The sequence below is a fragment of the Panthera tigris genome, chromosome D3, assembly GCF_018350195.1.
Source record: "Panthera tigris isolate Pti1 chromosome D3, P.tigris_Pti1_mat1.1, whole genome shotgun sequence".
In the NCBI taxonomy this organism is placed as follows: domain Eukaryota; kingdom Metazoa; phylum Chordata; class Mammalia; order Carnivora; family Felidae; genus Panthera; species Panthera tigris.
In genome coordinates, this window is record NC_056671.1 from 18,584,267 (window position 1) to 18,605,566 (window position 21,300).

Sequence of the window (21,300 nt, forward strand, 5' to 3'; positions counted from 1 at the left end):
TCAGGTCATGATTTCATGGTTCGTGAGTTCCAGCCTCGCGTTGGGCTCCGGGCTGACAGCTCAGAGCCTGGAGCCCGCTTCAGATTCTGTGTCTCCCTCTGTGTGCCCCTCCGTTGCTTGCACTCTGTGTCTCGCATTGTCTCAAAAATAAATAAACAAAAAAAAAAAAAAAAAAAAAAAAGCTACCTGCTAAGCACAAGGAGGAAAAAGGTCGTAATTCCTGTAAACTCACAAGAGTCCCCCGGGTAGAAAAATATTCACTACGGTCTCATTAAAGATTAGGTTATGGGAGAACTTTCTTGAAACTTTGACAGAGTATCTGGAAACATCACCTCATTGACGTGAACAGAATTACCACAAAGACACTATAGAGCCTGTTTATTGCATAACTAGCAGGCACAAATTCCAAAACGATTTTACAACGCTTACAGGGTTGTACAATAATTACAGGAATAGAATGTACAATAAACACAAAAAGTACAGAATAACGAGTGACATGGATAAAACACATCTGAACAAAAGGCATTTCGTTTTTCCTATGCAGCATTTTCTTTTGTAAAAAAAAAAAGGGTGCCTTTCACCGGGACAAGGAAAGAAGGAACATTCTATGATTGGGGAGCTCACAGCCGCTGTGGACAGACACATGCTAGCCTCACTCTTGGTTCCGCAGCATCAATCCCTGGAGGCATGGGGTAACAGCTCCCGAGGTGCGCGTCTACACTTCCAATTTTATGAAACGCCGCATTTGATCTTTGGGCCCGATTTCCTGTTCTTTGGCAAATAAGAACTATTTGCGTTCTGAGGCAGAGGAGGACTTCAGCTAAAGGAGCTTCGGGGCGGAGCCGTCTCCTCTTCAGCAAGCGCCAGTTTCATAAAGTGCACCTCCGTCCTCTTGGCTCGGGCGGGAGGAAGATTTGAGAACTAAGAGTGACGAGTGACCTTAGAGAACGCAGACGTTAGTGCAAGGCTACGGGACACACGTGCAAAAGATGGTGAGCAGCCGTTCAGACAACAGAACTGGGTCTCAGAAGAGGTGAGGAAGTGTTCAGGGCACCGAAGGGAGGCTGGCAGCCCCTCTGTCATGCACGTCACTCCACCTAGAACTTCCTTCGGGGCGTTGGCACTGTGGGTTGACAGAGCAAACGTCTGTGCCGCTCTTACAATCGGAGATGCTCTCTGGGTCCCACACTCTTGGACTTTGTCTAGGGGCACAGAGACAAGGTCCTCCGTCACCAGTCCTTGAGTGTTCCAGTGAAGACGCCACCGCACCCACCGCAGACAACTCATTATTTAGAAGCCCGGCCTCCCTGGGAGGCCGAGGCACCAGCCCAGGACTGCCACCGGGCTTCCCCGAGGCCCCTGCATGGGCCCAACATGAGGGCAGGTGTGTGCAAGAAAGAGAAGGGACAGCTAAGTATGTGCAGCATGCAGCAAAGGTTATCAGATGGGGCTCGAACTTAATTTAAGGTAGAAGGCATCCCCTCAGCATCCAACAGGAACATGGCACTTAGGATTGTGCAGAAAAGTGGATGAGTCTTTTGGAGATGTGGACCCTTTCCCCGCGCTACTCAGTGTAGCAAAATCTGGCAAAAGCATCCACACGCTGGGCCTTAGTAAACCAAACACCATCACGGTGCTTCCTTCATGACAGCATACGGTCAAGCTATAAAGATGTTTGTGAATCAAACAGTTCTGTGAAAACACAGGCTTATTTAGCACATATTTAGGCAACTGTGATTACTTTGACTTCTTCACGTGTATGAGCACTACGGGACAGAATACATGGGTAAGATGAGGACTCAAAGCAACTTAACACAGGGTAGGGGTGGCCACGTTACAGGTAAGGCTCGGAGGTAAACCAGGTGTGACCTCATACTGCAGCTGACAGGACCCCTGGGCAGAGGCTGTGAGCTGGCAGTCCGGAGGTCACAGTTCCCCCGCACGTGTGCTCTGAGAATGTTTAGTCACCAACATTTATAAACAGAGGAATGGCACAAATAATATCCATGTTTTTGGAGTCTCTTAAAAAATCAAAGCTCCGGCCAGCTCGGGCCCACTTTTCCACAAGGCAGCCTGGGTGAGGCCGGGGAGCTGCTGTCCCCATCAGGTGCACCGTTGCTCCCTGACTGTCCTCCGCCCCTGCTCTACACCTGGCTCACTTCATTCATCTCCATCAATGCTGCCTGGCCCCTCTGGTCTAGGTCAGGGTCTGAGCCACACCCACGCAACTGCTGCAATAAGCGGGGGCAGGAATATGCTTTAGCATTCAGAACAAGAAAGGTCTTTTCTTCAGTAGCTTAAAAACCAACGTCAGTATGTTCCAGAACTTAAAACCTGTGCTTCTGTAGCTTTGGGATAGCCGGTGGTCAGCTAGAGCACACTCTCTAAGGAATTCATGAAAGAGGATGTCTCATTTTTAAGTACCAGCGAGACAATGGAGGAGAAACAAACTCAGCTGACCGCAGACACCTTACCTTACGAGAAGTCCTTAAAGGTGATGAGATTTACCAAACAGGCCATGTGACGAAGCTTTCGTGGTTAAAGGAGTAATCGAGTTCTGGGGAAGAGATATGTTACCACGTCAGGGAGCAGGTAATTTCTCTTCCCATGGTTTATGTCAGTGGTATCTGAATGGGGTGGCACAGAGTAAGTTATGGCTTGTGGGACGTGGCTCCTCCTTGCCGCACGTCTGGAATGACACATCTGGTTTCCTGTGAGAAGGCAGAGCCCTGAACCACGCGTGATGATGTGGCAGCACTCCCACCTGGACAGGGCCACAGGACACGTGACGTGGGGGATGAGTACTTATCTGGCACCACGGAGACTTCAGGATGATAGCAAAATAGAGACAGATCAAGACAGAAACATCAAATAAAAGAACGTCTACCAAGACAGAATAGGTAAAACAAATGGAGCAGTCCATTGTTTCCAAGTGAGACTGTTAACGCTACTTTTAGAGAGTGGCAAAGTCCTTTCTCTACATCCATGTTTGGAAACACCCTAAACTTAAAGATTCCTGCACTAGGGTGGAAAAACTCGCTTATTGCACAATGCTTGGTAGGGAACAGAGGTGGATTTTTTTTTTTTTAACCCAATTCTCTCCAGAAAATGTTTCACTAAAAATCTCATTTATAGTTTTAACCCTAGACGGGCAGTTTTAAAGGGATGGAAAAGTTCTAACAAACTTGAAACAATGAAGCTATGCTTTTGAATGACTATGACCATCAACTCAACAACAGTCACGGACAGCACAACAGAACACTGGAGAGGAAACTGGCAGACAGGCACAAAATAAGGCAAGTGGGTTAAATTAATAGTCAAAAATTTTGTTAGAAAACATGCAAAAATAATACTGAGTTTCTTAAAAACAGTTTTAAACTTTCATTGAATGTCTGTTTCCGTAAAAACTGCCAGAATTCCACGTCTGCATTTGAAACTGGACTTTTAAAAAGCCTAGAAAATAGGAGGGCTGGCGCCGAGCTGCTCAGTTGTTGTTCTCTTTGGTGGTGATGGTGACCAGCTGCTTGGCGGCCTTGGCAATGTCGTATGCGCACTGGATGACCTGCTGTGTGACCAGCTGGATGTCCGTGGGCGGGCCGGCGTCCCCCGGGAGGGTCTTCTTGCACTCTGACTGAAGTCGGTAGGCGCTGGACGTCAGCAAGCGCAGGGAAGTCCTCACCGTGTCAGACTTGGGTTTCTAGACGGAAGAACACAGTCATCTGCCGTGAACTGCAGGCTGGACGCCCAAGAGCGGGGACGAGCCTTCTTGTGAAGACAGCTCAAGCTGTTCCACAGCAAACGGCGGTTCTGTCACGCCCTTCCCCAGAGGCAGCACACGGGACACGGCAAGCTGCCCGGCCCACAGCGTGCGAGATGCCCACGTGCTTGCACTCAAAGGTCAAAGTGCATGCAGTGTCAATTTAGTAGGATATCCTATTCGGAGGTGGTTTTTGACAATGTTAATCCACTTGGGTGAAATATTCCAGACACCATTTTAACCTATTAGTGCTTTGCCTTTAGCACGGTGCTCACACATTCTTATTAAAACCAAGATCCGTGTAGGACAAAATTATTCCCAGGTTTGCATATTTAAAACGTATGCTACAAAGAGGTTAATATAAAAGGTCCTGAGAAAATTTCTTTCAGTTCATTTAAAAGGGTCTGAACCGACTGGGGTGCCTGGGTGGCTCAGTCGGTTAAGCATCCAGCTCTTGATTTCGGTTCAGTTCATGATCTCGTGGTTCAGGAGATTGAGCCCCACGTCAGGCTCTGCAGTGACAGCGCAGAGCCTGCCTAGGATTCTCTCTCTCCCTCTCTCTGTCCCTCCCCTGCTCGCCCACTCTCTCTCTCTCAAAATAAATAAACATGAAAAGAAAAAGGGATCTGAACCAAGTAGGAAGTGACTTACTTTGGGGAATAATGCTGCCATTTCAGTAACAGCTACGTGTATCCTCTCTGAGCAGGGAATATAACTGCAAGAATATTGAAGAGGTTATTCAAAGACAGCAGAAATAACGCAGAGACAGAGAGTACCAGGGGGCTAGAATGGGTTCCATTTATATGTCCCCCACGAAGGGGCTGAGGCCGCAGACAGCCCACTGTGGATGTCACCCCAAAAGAAGCAGGGTCCACACCCTTTCTCCAAAGTTCATTCATTCTGATAAAAAGTCTCCACACATGGGACGTAGGTGACATACATGACTAGTTAGGGGATGCCACAGAACAGTCAGTCTATAAAGATATTCACACTTCCTCCAGTAGGTCATTTGTTTTTCAGGTGCTTCATCTCCCTGATTTCTTGAAAGACAAACAAGGATTCCCATGCACAGGCCACAGAACTTAAAAATAAAGGACTGGAAAACATTTCTTAAAATTACAACTGGAGCTTGGGGCACCTGGATGGCTCAATTGGTTGAGTGTCCGACTTCGGCTCAGGTCATGATCTCACGGTTTATGGGTTCGAGCCCTGTGTTGGGCTCTGTGCTGACAGCTGGGAGCCTGGAGCCTGCTTCGGATTCTGTGTCTCCCTCTCTCTCCACTCCTCCCCCACACATGCTCGGTCTCTCTCTGCCTCTCAAAAATAAAGAAAACTAATTTTTAAAAAAAAATTTTGGGGGCGCCTGGGTGGCTCAGTCGGTTAAGTGGCCGACTTCAGCTCAGGTCACGATCTCGCGGTCTGGGAGTTTGAGCCCCGTGTCAGGCTCTGGGCTGATGGCTCAGAGCCTGGAGCCTGCTTCCGATTCTGTGTCTCCCTCTCTCTCTGCCCCTCCCCCGTTCATGCTCTGTCTCTCTCTGTCTCAAAAATAAATAAACGTTAAAAAAAAAAAAATTTTTTTTTTTAAATTACAGCCAGAGCCTACACCTCAACACCCACATGTTGGTTAAAACTGACGGACACTTCTAAATTCCTTCTATTCAAATGCATCTCAACCATTAGGGAATTGAAAGCTTTACTTTGGGTAAAGAGAAATCACTGAGTCAGCTCTTATACTGGATCAGACACTTACGTACTTTCTCATGAAGCTGCCATGACTATGTTTGTAACAGGCAGCCATGAACACAGCCGGCACTCTCTCTGCTCGCTTCACGAGCTCTAAGAAAACAAAGCGCACTGGCTCTGCCTGTCCTCATCCTTTCCACCAGGCCGCCTGGCCTCCTAGGGGCCCCCTAAATGACAGTCTGAGAGCTGAGGCTTCAGGAACACTGATGGAGTGCCAACTCTGTTCTCAGAACTTTGTGGAGACTCATGTGCTCCTCCCAATGGCCCTATGAGGCTGGTATTATTAACACACCCATTTTTCAAATGAGCAAACTGAGGCCTGGAGAAGGAGAGAACTTGCCCAAGGTCCCACCACTGGTGAGAAAGAGCTGAGCTCAAACCTGGCTGTTCAGCACCTGGGCCTGGGTCTCTCACTAACACACCACAGTCCTCTCCTGGGATCAGAGACACAACAGATTTACATCTTTCTTTATAGCAAGCCTCTTTCCACTCGTGACTGGTGATTCCAACTTCTCAGGTGATGGGAACTGGAAGAATGGAGACTTTGGTTTCATTCAGGATTCTTATTCTTGATATTGTAACATGCGACATATGAGGCTAGTTTCCTGTGCCTTAAAAACATTAGGCTTCTGCCCTGAGTAGTATGTTTTACAAACTACTACTGCAGAGAAAAGACAGACTGAAGATGGGACTGAGCAACAGTTCTGAGACAGCACACTGCCCCCCAGGCTTGGGTTTTGTTTCTGGGAGAGCTGACCCACAGAGCCCAAAAGGGAAATGCGATATGGGAAAAGCTCTTTGGTAGCCTGTTGATGGCATGTTAGGAAATGCAGTGCAAATATTCAGGTTTGGCCTTCCACAAGCACCCATGTGGCTGTTTAAAAATTTCCCTTCCAAGATGGAACCAAATCCTGTTCAGCATCCAGCCTAACAACTAACATTCTTTCCCCTTTTTTTAAGTCATGAAGTTAGCTTCTGCTTAAAGACTGTCATAAGCACCTCTGTACTTCATCTTTGTAAGAAATCTAGTCTCAAAACTATTTTAATTAAGACTGGGGCGTCTGGGTGGCTCAGTCGGTTGAGAATCCAACTTCGGCTCAGGTCATGATCTCGAGGTCAGTGAATTTGAGGCCCATGTCAGGCTCTGTGCTGACAGCTCGGAGCCTGGAGCCTGCTTTGGATTCTGTCTCCCTCTTTCTCTGCCCCTCCCCAGCTCACACTCTGTTCTCTCTGTCTCTCAAAAACAAATAAACGTTTAAAAAAATTGAAAAAAAAAAAAAGTTTTAATTAAGACTGGCTATGTTTTAGTTAAATCATTACATTTCCAGAAAGTGGTTTATGTTATCCCAAAATACTTTCAAATGGGAAATCCTGACTTTTACCTTTGCAAGCAATCAGAACCACACACCACATAGTAACAAAATGGCCCACACAGAAGGGGTTATTTCACTTGTAAATATGAAGGGGCAACAACCCATCTGGTCACACAAATGCTCAGAAAAAGACCCTGTTATAGCAGCCACTGATTCAGGCCTAAATGTTACTTAAACCAACATGCCCATGAAAAATACATTAACGCTGGTTAACATCTTCATTTTGACACCAAAATAGAATTCAACCTTCCCCTTGCTGCACAGAAGCAGGGACACCTTGCTTTTCCTAAGGATACCTCCCCAAAACTCACTCAGTATGAAATACTTTAGGATGTCCTCAATGAGCCACAAAAGCAAGCATGCACAGATTAAGGAGAAAGTTCATGTTCACAACTTCCAGCTCTTATCTTTCCTCAAAGAAGGCTTGTGTGCATACTGTGAGGTCTAATAGTGTGTGCATGTGTGTATGCGAAAGAGACAGAGACGGACCAGGAGTGGGGCTGTAAGCTCAGGGTGGACACCAGACTCAGAGAAAGCGGGGACTGTGGGCAGCTTGCTAGGCTCAAGGGACAGGGGCAAAGCCTGAGTGTGCCCGCATGGGCTGCTGGTCTACTCAGAGTGAGCACAGGTGACAGATAAACAAGAGGAGAAAATAGGACGAAAAGGCGTGGGTTTAATCAGTACAACTCAGAGTTATAAATGAAAGTGTCTCGCACATGTTAAGTAACCACAGACTTCAGTAAAGCAGTGAGCAATTCGTAAAACATAAATTCTCTAGGTCAATTCTGATTTAAACTAAAAAGAGTGAACTAATGATTAAACTCTGCATCATCCTCTCAGGGTCTTAAAAAATATCAGATCTTCATGTTTTTGCATGGATTTGTACGTCTTAAAAAAAAAAAAAAGGTGTGTGTGGGGGGGGAACTTCCCCAATTGTGCCAAGCACCGTATTTCTTTCGGTTGAGGACAGAAATAGCCTCTAGGCAGATGTTTCTATTTTTGACAATGCGATGTAAACATATTTTTTTGTTTGTTTGAAATACAAGCATGGTACTTGTGAACTAGAGTAAATCAGTTGTCAACTGGTAAGCACTGGCAGCTTGTGGAGTGCGGGGGATGGGGAGGAGCAGTGTGTGATAAAGAGGCTGCCTGGGAAGGAGAGATAAACAGCCGCCTAATTCCCATGGACCTCTGAGGACCCTCCAGCAGTCCATCCAGGAGGACAAATGCTCATCCTTCACTGAACACAGACTGCTCCTTTCTCACCAAGTAGGAAACAGTGACATTGGGGAAAGTCAGAACTGCAGAGAAAAAAGGGAAAGGGGAGAGCAGGGCAGTCTAGCCTGGCGATACCGGGAACACAGAGAAGGCAAAAGATTCTGGCCCATCTTTATGTGGAAGGAGAGAACAGAGAGGACCAAAGAGGAGTGGTACCGTGTCCCCTGAACAACTTCTGTTACTGCACTGCACGCAAAGGAGCTCTTCACCTGAGCACTAAACTTTACTGACCTACGGAAAACAGTGAGATCGTTCTGGGGTTTCGATGGACCTCTGCTGCTTTCTTAAACCCAATGGGAGGATGTTAAATGCTTCATGAGTGTGTCCAGATGCGGCTGGCCATGTGAAACTAGGACACTGCTCAAGACAGTTAACGACCCACCACTAGTTCTCAGAGAACCCGTGCTCAGGGAACAAAAAGATGAGCTGGAACAAGAGCCAGACCCTTCTCCACCGGAAGAAATAACTTTGCAGGATATGGTTCTGCTCAGAGTAAGATGAATCTCATTTCAGGAGCGCAGGTGACGATTAGGTCAATTGTTATTTGTAAACCACTTGTTTCTTAGATGTTTGTGCACGCGTACACGCGTGAACACACATACATGCACACGAGGGAGGCCTAAGAAATCAAGTTCATGCCAAGATACCTTTTATGCCAGGGGCACCTGGGTGGCTCAGCCGGTTAAGTGTCTGGCTTCGGCTTAGGTCACGATCTCACGGTTTGTGAGTTCAAGCCCCACGTCAGGCTCTGTGCTGGCAGCTCAGAGCCTGGAACCTGCTTCAGCTTCTGTGTCTCCCTCTCTCTCTGCCCCTTCCCCACTCATGCTCTTTCTCTCTCTCTCTCAAAAATAAACACTAAGAAAAAAAAAAAAAAGATACCTTTTATGCCAGCCAACTCAACTCTAGCAAGGGCACACACAGGGAGCACAGTGGCTGGAAGAATCAACTGCAAGCTCTAAGGAGCAACTTCTTGCCCCTCACCATCCAGCACCAGCAATATCACTACCCCAACCATGCTGCAATTTTACTTCTAGAGGCATCTGCTTCCAGAGCCCTTCGTAAGAATGCAGAAAATTGAAAACATCATGTTAAAAAAAACTCACCATCCAAATCTACAAATCTGTACTTAAGCCTGTTATGTAAACCTGAATTTTCAAAAAATCTTAAAAAAAAAAAAAAAAAAAAAAAAAATCAGTATATTGGGGGAAAAAAAAAAAAAAAAAAAAAAATCCCTGTTCCTAATGGAGCAGCCTCTCTTGCAAAGCATGTCCATTTTTCCAGGCAGGATTTTCAAACCTCCTTACCTGTCGTGTTTATTTTCTTGAGCCGCTCGTAGGAGCTCCTGTATGTTTTTGGTGATCTGTTCAGTTTTCCGGATGACGTCTTCCGTGCTGGGGAGGATGGGGCTTGGGGCTGCGTGGGGTTCTGCCGTATCTGGTACTGAGCCATCGCCTTGCCACACCACACTCCTCTGCCTTCCTTTTCTGCCTGACCTGCCGACATTAAAGAAGTGGCCTGCTGTGACAGGTGCTCATGAGCTGCTGCTCTGCCTTCAGGAGCCACTGCATGTGCATCTGCTGCTGCATGAGCTGGCTGCTCTTGTGTCTTGTGGTTTCCTTTATCCTGTCTTGCAGGGGACTCACGGTGAGGCTGTGTCAACAACAGGCAGCCACAGCTCACGGGGCGGCTGTTTCATTCTACCACGGGGCTGGAAATTATGACTCCCGGAGAAAGGGTAAAGATGGCAGCAGGGAGGAGGTGCTGTCATTAAGCCATCCTTAATCCAGCTCACCCCTTGGGGTACAAGCATAGAATGCGACCTGATGTTGACTTAAGATACCGATTTTAAGCACATTATAGACACTCAGAGACGGTCTGTGACCGGCCAGTAAAAGAACAGGCCCCTGGGATAATATGGGATAAGAGGTTGGACTATGAACTTATGCGTCCATATTTCATGACCTTATGGGTCTGAACATAGAGTGGAGACACGTGGGGGATGAATCGCATCCCCTAAGCACGGCCACTAGGTCTCAGGTTTGAGAGCCCGCCCCAGGGCAGTCCTCCCACAGCTGTACCCCGTGTCGTCCGGGTCTGTGTCATTGGGGGTGTTGTCATAGTCACTTTCAGGCGTGCTGTTCTGCTTCTCCAGCCTGGATGCCTGAGAGAGAAAAGGGAAACACCCGTTAGTTTTGAGCACAAGACATCTGGGAGCCTTGCCTAGGAATCATTACCTGTTAGGCCACGGAGCCTTTGTGGCCCAGATCTCACTTGGGCCAGGAGCCAACCCTTTACTGAAAATTTAGTAAAAGATGAATAGTAGACCCAGAAATGGTTTCTCTTTTTCTTGGCACCATTTTCTTCTTAGCTCAGTGGCAACTCCATAAACAGATCCTTGGTATAAACTAACACAGACATGCAAGACAACACCCGTGTTTGGTTCTCTAAGGAATATGGAGTTTAACTATAATATAATGCACAGGCCAGCGCTTACATACCCAGAGACCACCAGCACTGGAAGCCAGCTGTAGATTATCTACTCTAATACCAGATGAGAAAATGAAGGGCCAAAGAGCTGGGGGACAAAGCCAGTGCCACAGAGTCAGCAGAAACCCAGCAGCGAGAACCTAGGTCCTGTCTCCTACCACCTCCACTGTTCCATGCCTTGCGCCCTGACGACTGTCACCATTCCAAACATTTAGGGCTCTCTAAGAACTGCCCTCAGAGACAGTTTATACAAGCCACACAAGAAAACCAGCACTATTAACTTACTGCTGCATGTCGTTTGTGAACCAAAATGGGTTAACCCGGCATGACACTTGGTCTCCAACCACTTTTATGTTTCCCAAAAAAATCTATCTCTTAGAATATAAGTATCTGATGCAACTGTGGAGATCAAAAAAATGGTGCACAGATTCAAAAGAGGGATCCTAAAAATGTTTTGGGCAAATGGCAGCATGGCAAAGTACAGGGCCTTCCAGGGTGACAGAATTTGAAGGGGAACACATTTCTCTGAAGGAGACTATGTTAGTTCTGGAGTGTTTAATAAACATAATTTCCCCTCAGTATTTATTTTATCCATAGTGCTTGAGAATTTCTTCATCTAGAACAGGTGTCAGTGGGAGCTGATTCAAAACCTAACCTGATTACCTTGCAAAATACAAATATGAGCGATTTCCACCTTTATACCTGAATTTAATCCAAATTAATCATGTGACTAAGGAACTTTATCAATGATGCAATAAAATGTGGCTAAAGATATAGCTGTAAACTAAGACCCTTGTTTAAACCTATGGAGACCTTGTAGCTTCATCCAAAAAAAAAAATGGCTACCACAGAATTGACCAGTTTTAAGAGTCTATATAAAGTCCAATTATTTGCTCCTTGCTGGTAATGCTGCTTGGCCCTCTGAAGGCCGGATGCAGACAGGCAAGACCGTCAGCCCCAGAGTGGAGAAAGACTCCTTATTCACACCACATTTTGCTTTAGTCTCCCCATAGCCTCTCTTTCTCCTCCCAGGGCAAGGGCTCCCTTCTTCTGTGGGCTGAGGTTTTCCCACTTTTCTGAGGGCTCCATTTGGTCCTAGCCACTCTAAGATAAGATACTTGCTAGGATCCTAAAATTCAACGTGAACTCATACTTCTCCCACTCAAATGCATCTGGCAAATGATTTAAAATACTGGCTTGGTGCCATAGGAGAGTCTGTAAAGCTGAGTTCTATAAAATCTACAACCTTCCAGATCCCTGTGTTTACTACCAGTAAGCAGTTCTACTTCAACCGCTGCCTTATTCTGACCTGGCCTTATGAATCTATCAGTGAGTTACTGACCACTACAAGTGTAGCTGGAAGACCAAAGCTAGGCACTGTACCTAATGCAGGGAATGGGGACAGCTGGCTCTTCCAGAGGTGATCTAAAAAAAGCTCCCCCAAAACAAGCAAACAAAAATACCCCATCTTACCTTGCACAGGGAATGTTTAATCTTTACATTTCTTTTCCTTTAGTTTTTATATATGCACACACAAGGATGAGTGTATGTGTGTGCGTGAGTGTGTCCGTACACACACACATGCACACACATACATAAATGAAATGTAAAAAACTTGCACTTAAATAATTATTCTAGAAAATTCATCCAGAGCTGCTCCAGTGGAAATATCTAGAAAACAGAATTAAACCCAGAGAATCTCACATTTTTATAATCAATCTTTTTGCTTTCCTTGAGGTAAATGTGATAATTACAAATCAAATGCATTACCCCACGATTAACAAAAGCACCAGGTCTCATTTAAACATTTTAGAAGAGTAACAACTCATACATCTAATAAAAGTACTCAGGAAACGTTCCTCAAGCACAGAAAACAACATATGGCAGTAACCATCCAGGAAATCAGTTACTTACGGATTCAGCCTTTCATCGTTGTCAAACAAAAGCACAGGACAGGATTTCAAATTAGCCAGCATTTAATTTTATGAAAATTACTGTACACATGCAGAGCTAAGATCAAGACCTATTAGTCCAAAGTGCTGCTCTCTCAAAGCTGTTAGTAGAAAAGTTACCTTCTAGCTGGTGCTGGTTCAGTTTACTGAACAGATGTGCAGTTGTCTCTGAATACAGACATGCCATAAATACCTAAACTCATAAAGAAGCAGTCAGGAATAATCAAGATTATCAGTTTCAGTGATGTAACTGTTAATCTTGTATAAAACACTGTCTCAGCAAGCAGTCCTTGCACGGATTCTCAAAACTACCAAAGACGACAGACTTTTTAAAAGACAAATCTCCCAGTGGGCAAAAGAGGTCTACTTGACTCTTATTAACAAAATTTCAAAGGAGAGGTTTCATTTCTATTTAACTGTCCCTTAGTTTAACCGAAAAAAAACCATAATAAAAACATCGCAGTTCAGAACTGCCAAGACTCAGTATTGTACATCAAGAATGCTTTTCAACCGACTACCTCCAAGTGCGGAAGAGAGCCCCAAAGGGCCCCGATGAGCCATATGGCACCTGCAGTGGGAAAACTCTGTCATTCCTACTGATGTGGAGGCAATGGAAAAAGGCCCAGTGCAAACCCCACCCTATCTGTGAGGGTAGCTCCTCACGCACAGCCACCTTCCCTCCTCTAGGATTGGTTACACTATCCTTCTATTAAAGAAAGAGTGAGAGGGCGCCTGGGTGGCGCAGTCGGTTAAGCATCTGACTTCAGCTCAGGTCACGATCTCACGGTCCGTGAGTTCGAGCCCCGCATCAGGCTCTGGGCTGATGGCTCGGAGCCTGGAGCCTGCTTCCGATTCTGTGTCTCCTTCTCTCTCTGCCCCTCCCCCCTTCATGCTCTGTCTCTCTCTGTCTCAAAAATAAATAAATGTCAAAAAAAAAAAATTAAAAAAAAAAAAAGAAAGAAAGAGTGCGCCATGACCTGAACTCAGGCCATCAAAGCATATGCTCTCTCCACCACGATCCCAGCTTACCATCATGCACTCTGTGCAGGAAAGGGATTTTTTTTTAAGTTTTTTTTTTTTTCTTTTAAATTTAAGTAGTCTCTACACCCAACGTGGGGCTCAAATTCAGGACTCTTGAGATCAAGAGTCCCACGCTTTTCCAACTGAGCCAGTCAGGTGGCCCAGGAAAGGATTTTTTAAACTGACGGTGCCTTTGGGAGCAGGGAGTCCCTAGGACCCTTTGACTTACCAAGAGGCTGGGTGTGGAGGAGGTGCTTAATAGACACTGCTGTCTGCCTACTCTAAAAGGAGCTTACCTGAATCATGTGTGGTTACTGAGAATGTAAATTACACATCAGCAAGCTGGCCTTGACCAACTCATCAAGTGAACAGCTTCATACTAACAGCCGCCTACACCTCCAATGCTGCCACATGTTGCAATCCTGATGTAGGACACAGGGACTGCAACACCTGGGTACGTCAGGTATGGCATTCACATAAAAAATGCAACAGGTTAAAAAAAAAAAAAAAAAGGCATGATGAGGTCTTAGTGTTTCAGTTGGTCCAAATATCTGATAACTGTTGCTCTGGACAAATTTGACATGTTTGCCTTGCTACAATATTTAACCAGCACCCAGCTAATTTTCTGAAGGTTTAAAAAGACCGTATGTTTCAAATAAATGTTATAGGGTGAACTGCGAACACTGTTAAATATTAAGGGAAACTGAGCAACGTGGGGTTAGACCAAAGGGAGACCGCTTCGGACAGACACGCGCGTGTGCGTGTGCCCACGCGCCACTGTGCTGAGACACCGGGGTGAGCACTGCCTCATGCAGGACAGAAGGGCAGTTAGTGGAAGGACAGGAGGGCCAGGGGAAGCACAAAGCGCCCAGGAGCACTGCCCCTCCTCCAGAGAGCAGACAGGTCAGAGTGTACTTAACCCTTCGGGCGCTTTCATCCCTCGACCAGGAAAGTGTGGAGGGGAAGGAAGGCAGAGACGAAGAGGAGGTCACAAGCGCACTCCTCCCGATCTGGAAGGGGAAAAAGAAACACGCTCGGGGAAAATACAAAACAAACAAAAATCCCTACCACCTACCCTGGCTTCAGCCTGGGGTTTCCTGGTCAAAGAATCCTAAACAGCAACTCACTACGTGAGATCAGTGCTGAAATTTCTGTGACAGGCAGGCTGACTGCCATGTTAGCTGATGACAGGTCCCCAGAAATGTTTACTCCTTTAGTGAGATACCTCCCAGAAATTACTCAGAATTTATAAAGCTACATAAGAGAAAAGAGAACACCTAGCATATTTTATGAATTTTGTCAATAGTTTTTTTTAATGGATAGCCTAAACAAGTATTTGTTTTTTAATCAGGACATACAGGAAATGAGAAACTATATAAACGGTTAAGTTGGTTTATGTTATAAATCTACTCTTCAATACAGATACAGAACTTTTGCAATAAAGTGACATCACATTCTAAGTGTTTCTAAAGTAAAAAAGTATACTATGAAAACTGACAAAGTGGCTTTTCCTAACTTTTGTTTTTAGCTAAACAAATATAAGATTCTTCCGTTAGTTCAATGGCATTTCCATGACACCAAATGTATGAAATCAATTGCCTTAGAATGTTTTGGTCCAAACAACTTAAAAACTTGAAATAAAGGAGTCCTAATTACAATATAACATCACTGAAATTTTACCACACTAAAGCTTGACAAAATTAAACTAGGGTTTAATTTACTAGACCATACCCTTTACTCTGCATTTACTCTGAGAATTTTTTGAAAACTCCTATAAAATTTGAAGAAATAGTAACTTTCACATTCGAAACGATAAAGACTATTCTCTGAAAAAACAGAAGTTCCCAATGTCTATAGCGTCCTGTCAAAACATGGGTTTTTAAAAAATAATCCAAGACAAATGTAATATTTGAAAACCTCACAACACAATACTCATCCCACTGTAAAATAAGATTGTTAGCAGCCTGTTACGGAACACAATCTTTGGAATACAATCCTTGTAAAACCAGTGTAGAGTTTTTACATTTCATTTGTGTGAAATGACAAAGCCACATTTTCTCCACCAAGGGGACAAGGGGGTGCAGAAGTTAAGCAGGCAGGCTGACCACACGCGGAGAGGCTGCGGAGGCCCGGAGGCTTCCAGACCTGCCCACCGGGAGGAGCAGAGAAGCACCTTGAATTCTAAGGGCTCCATTTCATAAAGGGGCAAGTGCCTGTCTACCTCAAAGAAGACAGCACTTTTGCTGGTGACCTTCATAATTTGTTTTTGTTTTTAGAAGTGGGGAAGGAAGCTTGTTACAAAGAACGTTCCAGTACTGGCTGGCTGGGAAAGATATTATGGATACGAGGGAGAGCAGAGGGAGAGGAGCTGAACAAGAGCCAGAGTCCCAAACTTTGTTGGGAAACTTTCAGCCAACGGCCCTATCTGCTTGTGGGAATACAAGCATCTGTTGACATGTTAATACAGCAAACACAAGGATAACTCTCCTAGCCTCGTTTGGCAAAGCAGAGACACGGGGATGTGCCGGTTCAGAAGAGAGAAAGCAACGGTCAGGATGGACAGAGAGTGAACAGCAGAAGCGCCAGTGGTGTTACTTACGTGCGCGGGGAAAGGCTGGAGTCTCGTCCTGCTCTCTTCGGGATGGTTCACTTCTCCCATTGGGAGATATGGTTTCTGACCTGATCCCGTCTCGTACATGGACATGGGCCTACTGCCCCGGGCAGACGGACGTCGCTTTAAGGAAGAGTGGTTGGAAGTGTCTGTGTACTCAGAACCAGTTTGCACCTGATATATATTGGTTGTGGCCTGTTTCCTGAGGTTCGAATTTTCACTCTGGAGTGTTTGAAGCTGAAAGAAATGTTTGGCAGTGGGACGGTGTTTTTCTACAGCAAGCAGAAAAAGCAAACACCAAGTAAACGCATACAACTACCAGCTTTAAACAGTAAGAACAGTAACGGCTAGCTGGGTCGAAAGTTACAGCAACTACAAACGAGAACTCTTTCTCCTAGAATGAGCAACACGCAATCAACTCACTTCATCACTTCAGCAAATTAAACAGCTTAGTTTCTCATTGTGGCAAAGTTGCAGTTTGGACTTTTTAAAAACGAAATGTCTAACTACTTAAAAACTGGTCATGGTGGGCCTGGGAAATGTTTGTGGGCAAGCTGTATTCTGGAGTGTTCTTAGGCTGTTTCAAGCAAGAGTTTGAGATCATTAAGACGTCACTTAGGTAACTCGCTTTTCAAATGATTCCTGAGCGATTTGCAAATGCCAAAAATGCCAGCAGACACCATGGAAGCAGCACAGAGATAACCAGGGTTGCTTTGCAAAGCAAGAAAGACAGTGAAGTTCAGCTTATGAAAAATCAGATGAGCTACTGCTTCCCAAAAAGCCAACAAGGAAAATTAGGATCAATAAATTTTTATTGCAGAATACTCTTGATATTCCAAACAATTTAGCACTTTTAAAAAAGAGAGGGAACTCAATCACGGTACGTTTGCTATATTAACATATCACGAAGAAAACTGGAGGCCTATCGAACTACGTTAACATCTTCGTCTGAACGCTCCACGTAGCACGCGTGCTTCCCTCTGGTGATCGGTCATCTTTCCGCCAGGGCCGGGATACCTGGCCTCGCTCTCCTTTGGCTTTTGTCACTCAAAAACGCGACCATGGCAGTGTCAGCTTTAAACACTCTAATGTGCCTGGCACCACCCTACTTTAGTTAGAGGCTGTCACTTGGAGACCCTGATTGCTCTTTCCATTCCTCACATGCAGGCTGCTTCATGGTGTTTGATGAATTAGAGTTAGGGGGTCAGCAAGGAATCGTGTCACTCCTTAGCGTCTGGCATTTCAAACACAATTAACTGAGTCCAGTCCTGCACAGTGTCCTTCCTCTCTGGTGCTCCTTCATCTTCCATGACAATTTATAAGCTGGGGGTGGTGTAAGTTCAGCTGTCTACTCTTTGACAGAGACTGTAAACTCTGACCAAATTCCCCACCAGGGCCAAGGCTTAAGTCCGCAAGCAAATGTATTTGCACCAGAAGATCATTACTTTCTCAATAGCAAGCCCATTCAGGGTTAGGAGTTACTTTCAATTTTTATTTAGAAAGCACCGATCTGTGAAAAATACACCAATAGTGGCTGCTCCTCTTCATTAATTAGCATCTTTTCCAAGCAACTGTTAAATATGAAAGATCAGATACAAATCATGCTACTTTGTCAACTATAAGTATACAAGAACGTTTACCTAACTTTGAAACAAAACCAACACATCTTTGCAAAATAAGCAAATTCTACATACTTTATAGTCACAGTGCCAAATTTTTGTGATAGTCTGACTTACTGCTTCTGCCACAGAAATCCCCTCATTTCTTGTTTTTTTCTATATGTGATCCACTAAAGAATGGCAGACAGATTGCTTCTATACCACAAAGGCTTTCGGAGTATAACTTCTATCTGCGACTTGTTTTCCAAAGAAAGAACAGCTGCAAAGTGATAAGCAGCCACTGAAAATTCCTACGTTCCAGGACAGAGGCAGGCATAAGGTGCCTGTCAAACTATTTATTACAGAGCCCCCATCCTAAAGTGAAATGGACGCAGTGCAGGGAGTGAGGAGAACAGACACATGCTTCTGGATGAGCAACTGGGGTGTCTGGTCATGTGTCTGTGTAAAAACCTTCCCTTAGGGTTTTTTAGACAAGGTCTTGAAACGTGAAACTTCATCTTAACGCTTTTCATGCCTCTAAAACATCCAGCGTGGATTTTACTTGAATGTGTTTGGATGAGCACAAGTTCCTTGTCTTGATTTCAAAAAATTTTAGTCCTCTGTATTTAGAGAGATGTTCTAGAATAAATTTGATTGATGCCAATCTTAATAAGAATCAGATCATACTTTTTGTTTGGAAGGAGTGTAACAGGTAATGAAAAGTTACAGATAATTCAATAGTTCCAGAAATCAAGAGCATTTCTAAGAATTGAGGAGATAATCCATGAGCAATGGCAAATAATTTTACTCTGCATTTCTCAAGGTTCAAGACATTTGTTTTCAAAGATACGAGGTTATCTCTGGTGACTTCTATAAATACTAAAAGAGCATTTTAGAAAAAAAAATGAAAATGAAAAAAAGGTGATGCTTAGCAGACTGATTTATACTGGCAAAGTCGGCATGTTTCAAAAAGAGTCACCTCAACAAATTTATTAGTTCAGTTAATGGGACAAACTATAATTCATTAAATAGAAGATACTTCAGAAAAGACAGAGGAAGTGCAAGCCCTCTATGATTACACAGCAAAAGGGCTCTTGGTCTGCCTTGTTCATGGCTGCACACCAGCCCTAGACAGGGCCAGGCTGGCACAGAACAGGTGTTGGATAGAAATCTGGTTGATCTTGAGGCAGTATTGTAGGTTTGGAGCCATTTTTCTAAAAAAAAAAAAAAAAGGTCTAGATCTCAACATCAAAAGAATTCTAGACCAAGCCCCAGGTGAGAGTGCACTGCGGTGTCTGTCCTTGACAGGCAGAGGGGACAGACTTTTTAGTTCTTTGGCCTTCCTTTAGGGAGCATCACTGGAAAGGGCCCAGTCACAAAGGGAGCGAACCTTGTCCTCTGTTCTTGATAATGATTCTGAAACACTACTCTTCAAATGACAGAATTAAGGCACAGACACATACTTTGTTTTGTTTCTGCTTAAGGGAAGCGGACAAAATCTCATCTTGTAGAGAAATGAATGATGGTAATAGCACCCACAAAGTCTTGGACAGAAATGAGAATTTTTAAAACTTCCTTTTCTTAGCCTTCTCGTAAAGAGTTATGTCCATAACCCCCCTCTTAAGCATATTCCTTGCTACTATTAGCCACACTCCTTTTAGAGATTAATATGTTCATATATTTCTCACTCTCCCAAAAAGGAGTGAATGAGAAAATGCCAGACAAATGGGATTTGTACAGCTCTCACTCATGCACATGAAAAATGTTTTCTTGTATTTACTGAGCGCCTACTCTGTGGCAGGCCCTGCTGTAGGCTCTGAGGACATCATAAATTAGAAGTACCGGTGGAAAACAGAGCGGGGTGTGGGATGGGGCTGCTGGAGCTGGTGGGTAACAACTGAGACTAAGAGTGAGCAGGGATGACAGCCCCTGCACGGAGTGCTGGTCAGCACAGACACCTGTCCAGGGCTTTTGTCCGCTCTGTCTTCACGGTGTGATTAGTCTTTAGAAGGAGCAATAAACAGCAAGGACTGCATCCCTGGAGGGGCATGCAGATTCCCAGGGAGCACGGAGTAGTGCAAAGGTGGCCGCAACTCGGTTATTACGTGTCAACTACTTGGGAAATTCACTCTGGATTTATTTCCCATCAAAACCACTTCGTCTGAACTCCAAATACACACTGCTTCCAAAAAGACAGCTTGGCCAAAGGTTCTTAGGTCTGTTACAATAACTGCTTTTCTCCCCCTCTGCCCACAAGCATCGTGCCTGGGATTCTTCCTTATGCTACAGGGTTAAAGAGTCAATCATCCTGGCATTTATTGACATGTTACCTTTTTCTGCATAATTCTCAGCTCGTCACTCAAGTTGTTATTCACCTTCATTAGCTGCTGTATCTTGGCCTCAGAAGCCACTAGAGCGTTTTTGACCTCCATAAATTCCTGCACAGTGACTGGTCCATCTGATAAATCTGAATCTAGGCTCTAAAAATAAATTGGGGAAAATGTTCACAATCGGAGATGATGATAACATATCAAGACTCACAGCTAAAGAATTTCTAAAGTCTGACCATGCCAGCTGGACTGCAAAGTTAATCAAACCAAATCAAGCCTTCAGGGAGTAATGCAAAAATAAAACATAAAGGTAGAGTTACTGTAATACTTGAAAAATACTAGAGTCGATATTTTCTAACAGAACAGGAGGTGCAGCCCTAAATCTAGCCTGACGATGACTCTCTCAGTGCATTTTTCTGGTATTGCCTGACTTTCTCTTGCCCATTCCTTTTTCTTTAAAGGTTTTAAGTAATCTCTGCACCCAATGTGGGCCTCGAACTCACAACCCCAAGATCAAAAGTCACATGCAACTGAACCAGCCAGGTACCCTCCTTTTCTTTTTAAAAATTCGTTCTTTCAGTAATTCCTTCATTCCAATCTGTATTGAGCATCAGGCAGTGTTCTAGGGACTTGGGATATGTAGAAAGAGAAAACAAAGATCCCTGCTTCCACAGTGTTTGCATCCCAGCAGAGTGGGAGAGAGATAGAAGATGACAAGTGCTGTGGAAAAGAGAATATGGAGCAGGGTAAGGGGCTGGGGAGAGAAGTAGGGGTGAAGTGGGTGCGTTTTAATAAGGCAGGTGGGATAAGCCTTTGGGTAGGTGAGACATGAGTAACAGCCAGAAGGACATTAGTCAAGTGGAAGGACAGTAGTTGAGTGACTGTCCGGAGGAGGAACATTCTAGCCAGCAGCAGAGCTCAGCTAGAGGGCGTGGGTGTGCAAGGCAGAGAGGAAGAAGCCAGTTGGTAGGATCTGGTCACGACTTTGGCTTTTGCTCTGACTGAATCTGGTGCTTCAGGGACACTGGACAGAGGCGGATAAGATGGGGCAAGTGACCTCTGCTGTCCCCTCCGCATCCCCTGCATCTGCCAGGGGCTCCACCCTTCTTACAGTCGTGTGAGCTGGACAGCTCTGGACACATCCTCTTTAA

The 21,300-nt window shown here is 44.9% G+C and overlaps 1 protein-coding gene across 19 annotated transcripts in view; it reads right to left on the bottom strand.

Annotated features, from left to right (window-relative positions):
- Positions 1 to 363: 363 nt before the first annotated feature.
- GIT2 (GIT ArfGAP 2) overlaps positions 364 to 21,300 on the bottom strand; it is a 52,006-nt gene continuing 31,069 nt past the window's right edge. For 6 of the 19 annotated variants that reach the window (XM_042962963.1, XM_042962962.1, XM_042962967.1 and 3 more), the window contains 7 exons: positions 20,150 to 20,299; positions 16,210 to 16,458; positions 14,531 to 14,620; positions 10,230 to 10,312; positions 9,456 to 9,644; positions 4,409 to 4,472; positions 364 to 3,697 (listed from right to left, as the gene is read on the bottom strand). In XM_042962963.1, coding sequence (XP_042818897.1) covers positions 3,485 to 3,697; positions 4,409 to 4,472; positions 9,456 to 9,644; positions 10,230 to 10,312; positions 14,531 to 14,620; positions 16,210 to 16,458; positions 20,150 to 20,299 — 1,038 coding nt within the window. In that variant the 3' untranslated portion in view covers positions 364 to 3,484. Of the gene's footprint in view, positions 3,698 to 4,408; positions 4,473 to 9,455; positions 9,645 to 10,229; positions 10,313 to 14,530; positions 14,621 to 16,209; positions 17,793 to 20,149; positions 20,300 to 21,300 lie in introns of those variants that run through there. The other 13 variants (XM_042962970.1, XM_042962964.1, XM_042962968.1 and 10 more) reach the window with 9 other exon arrangements.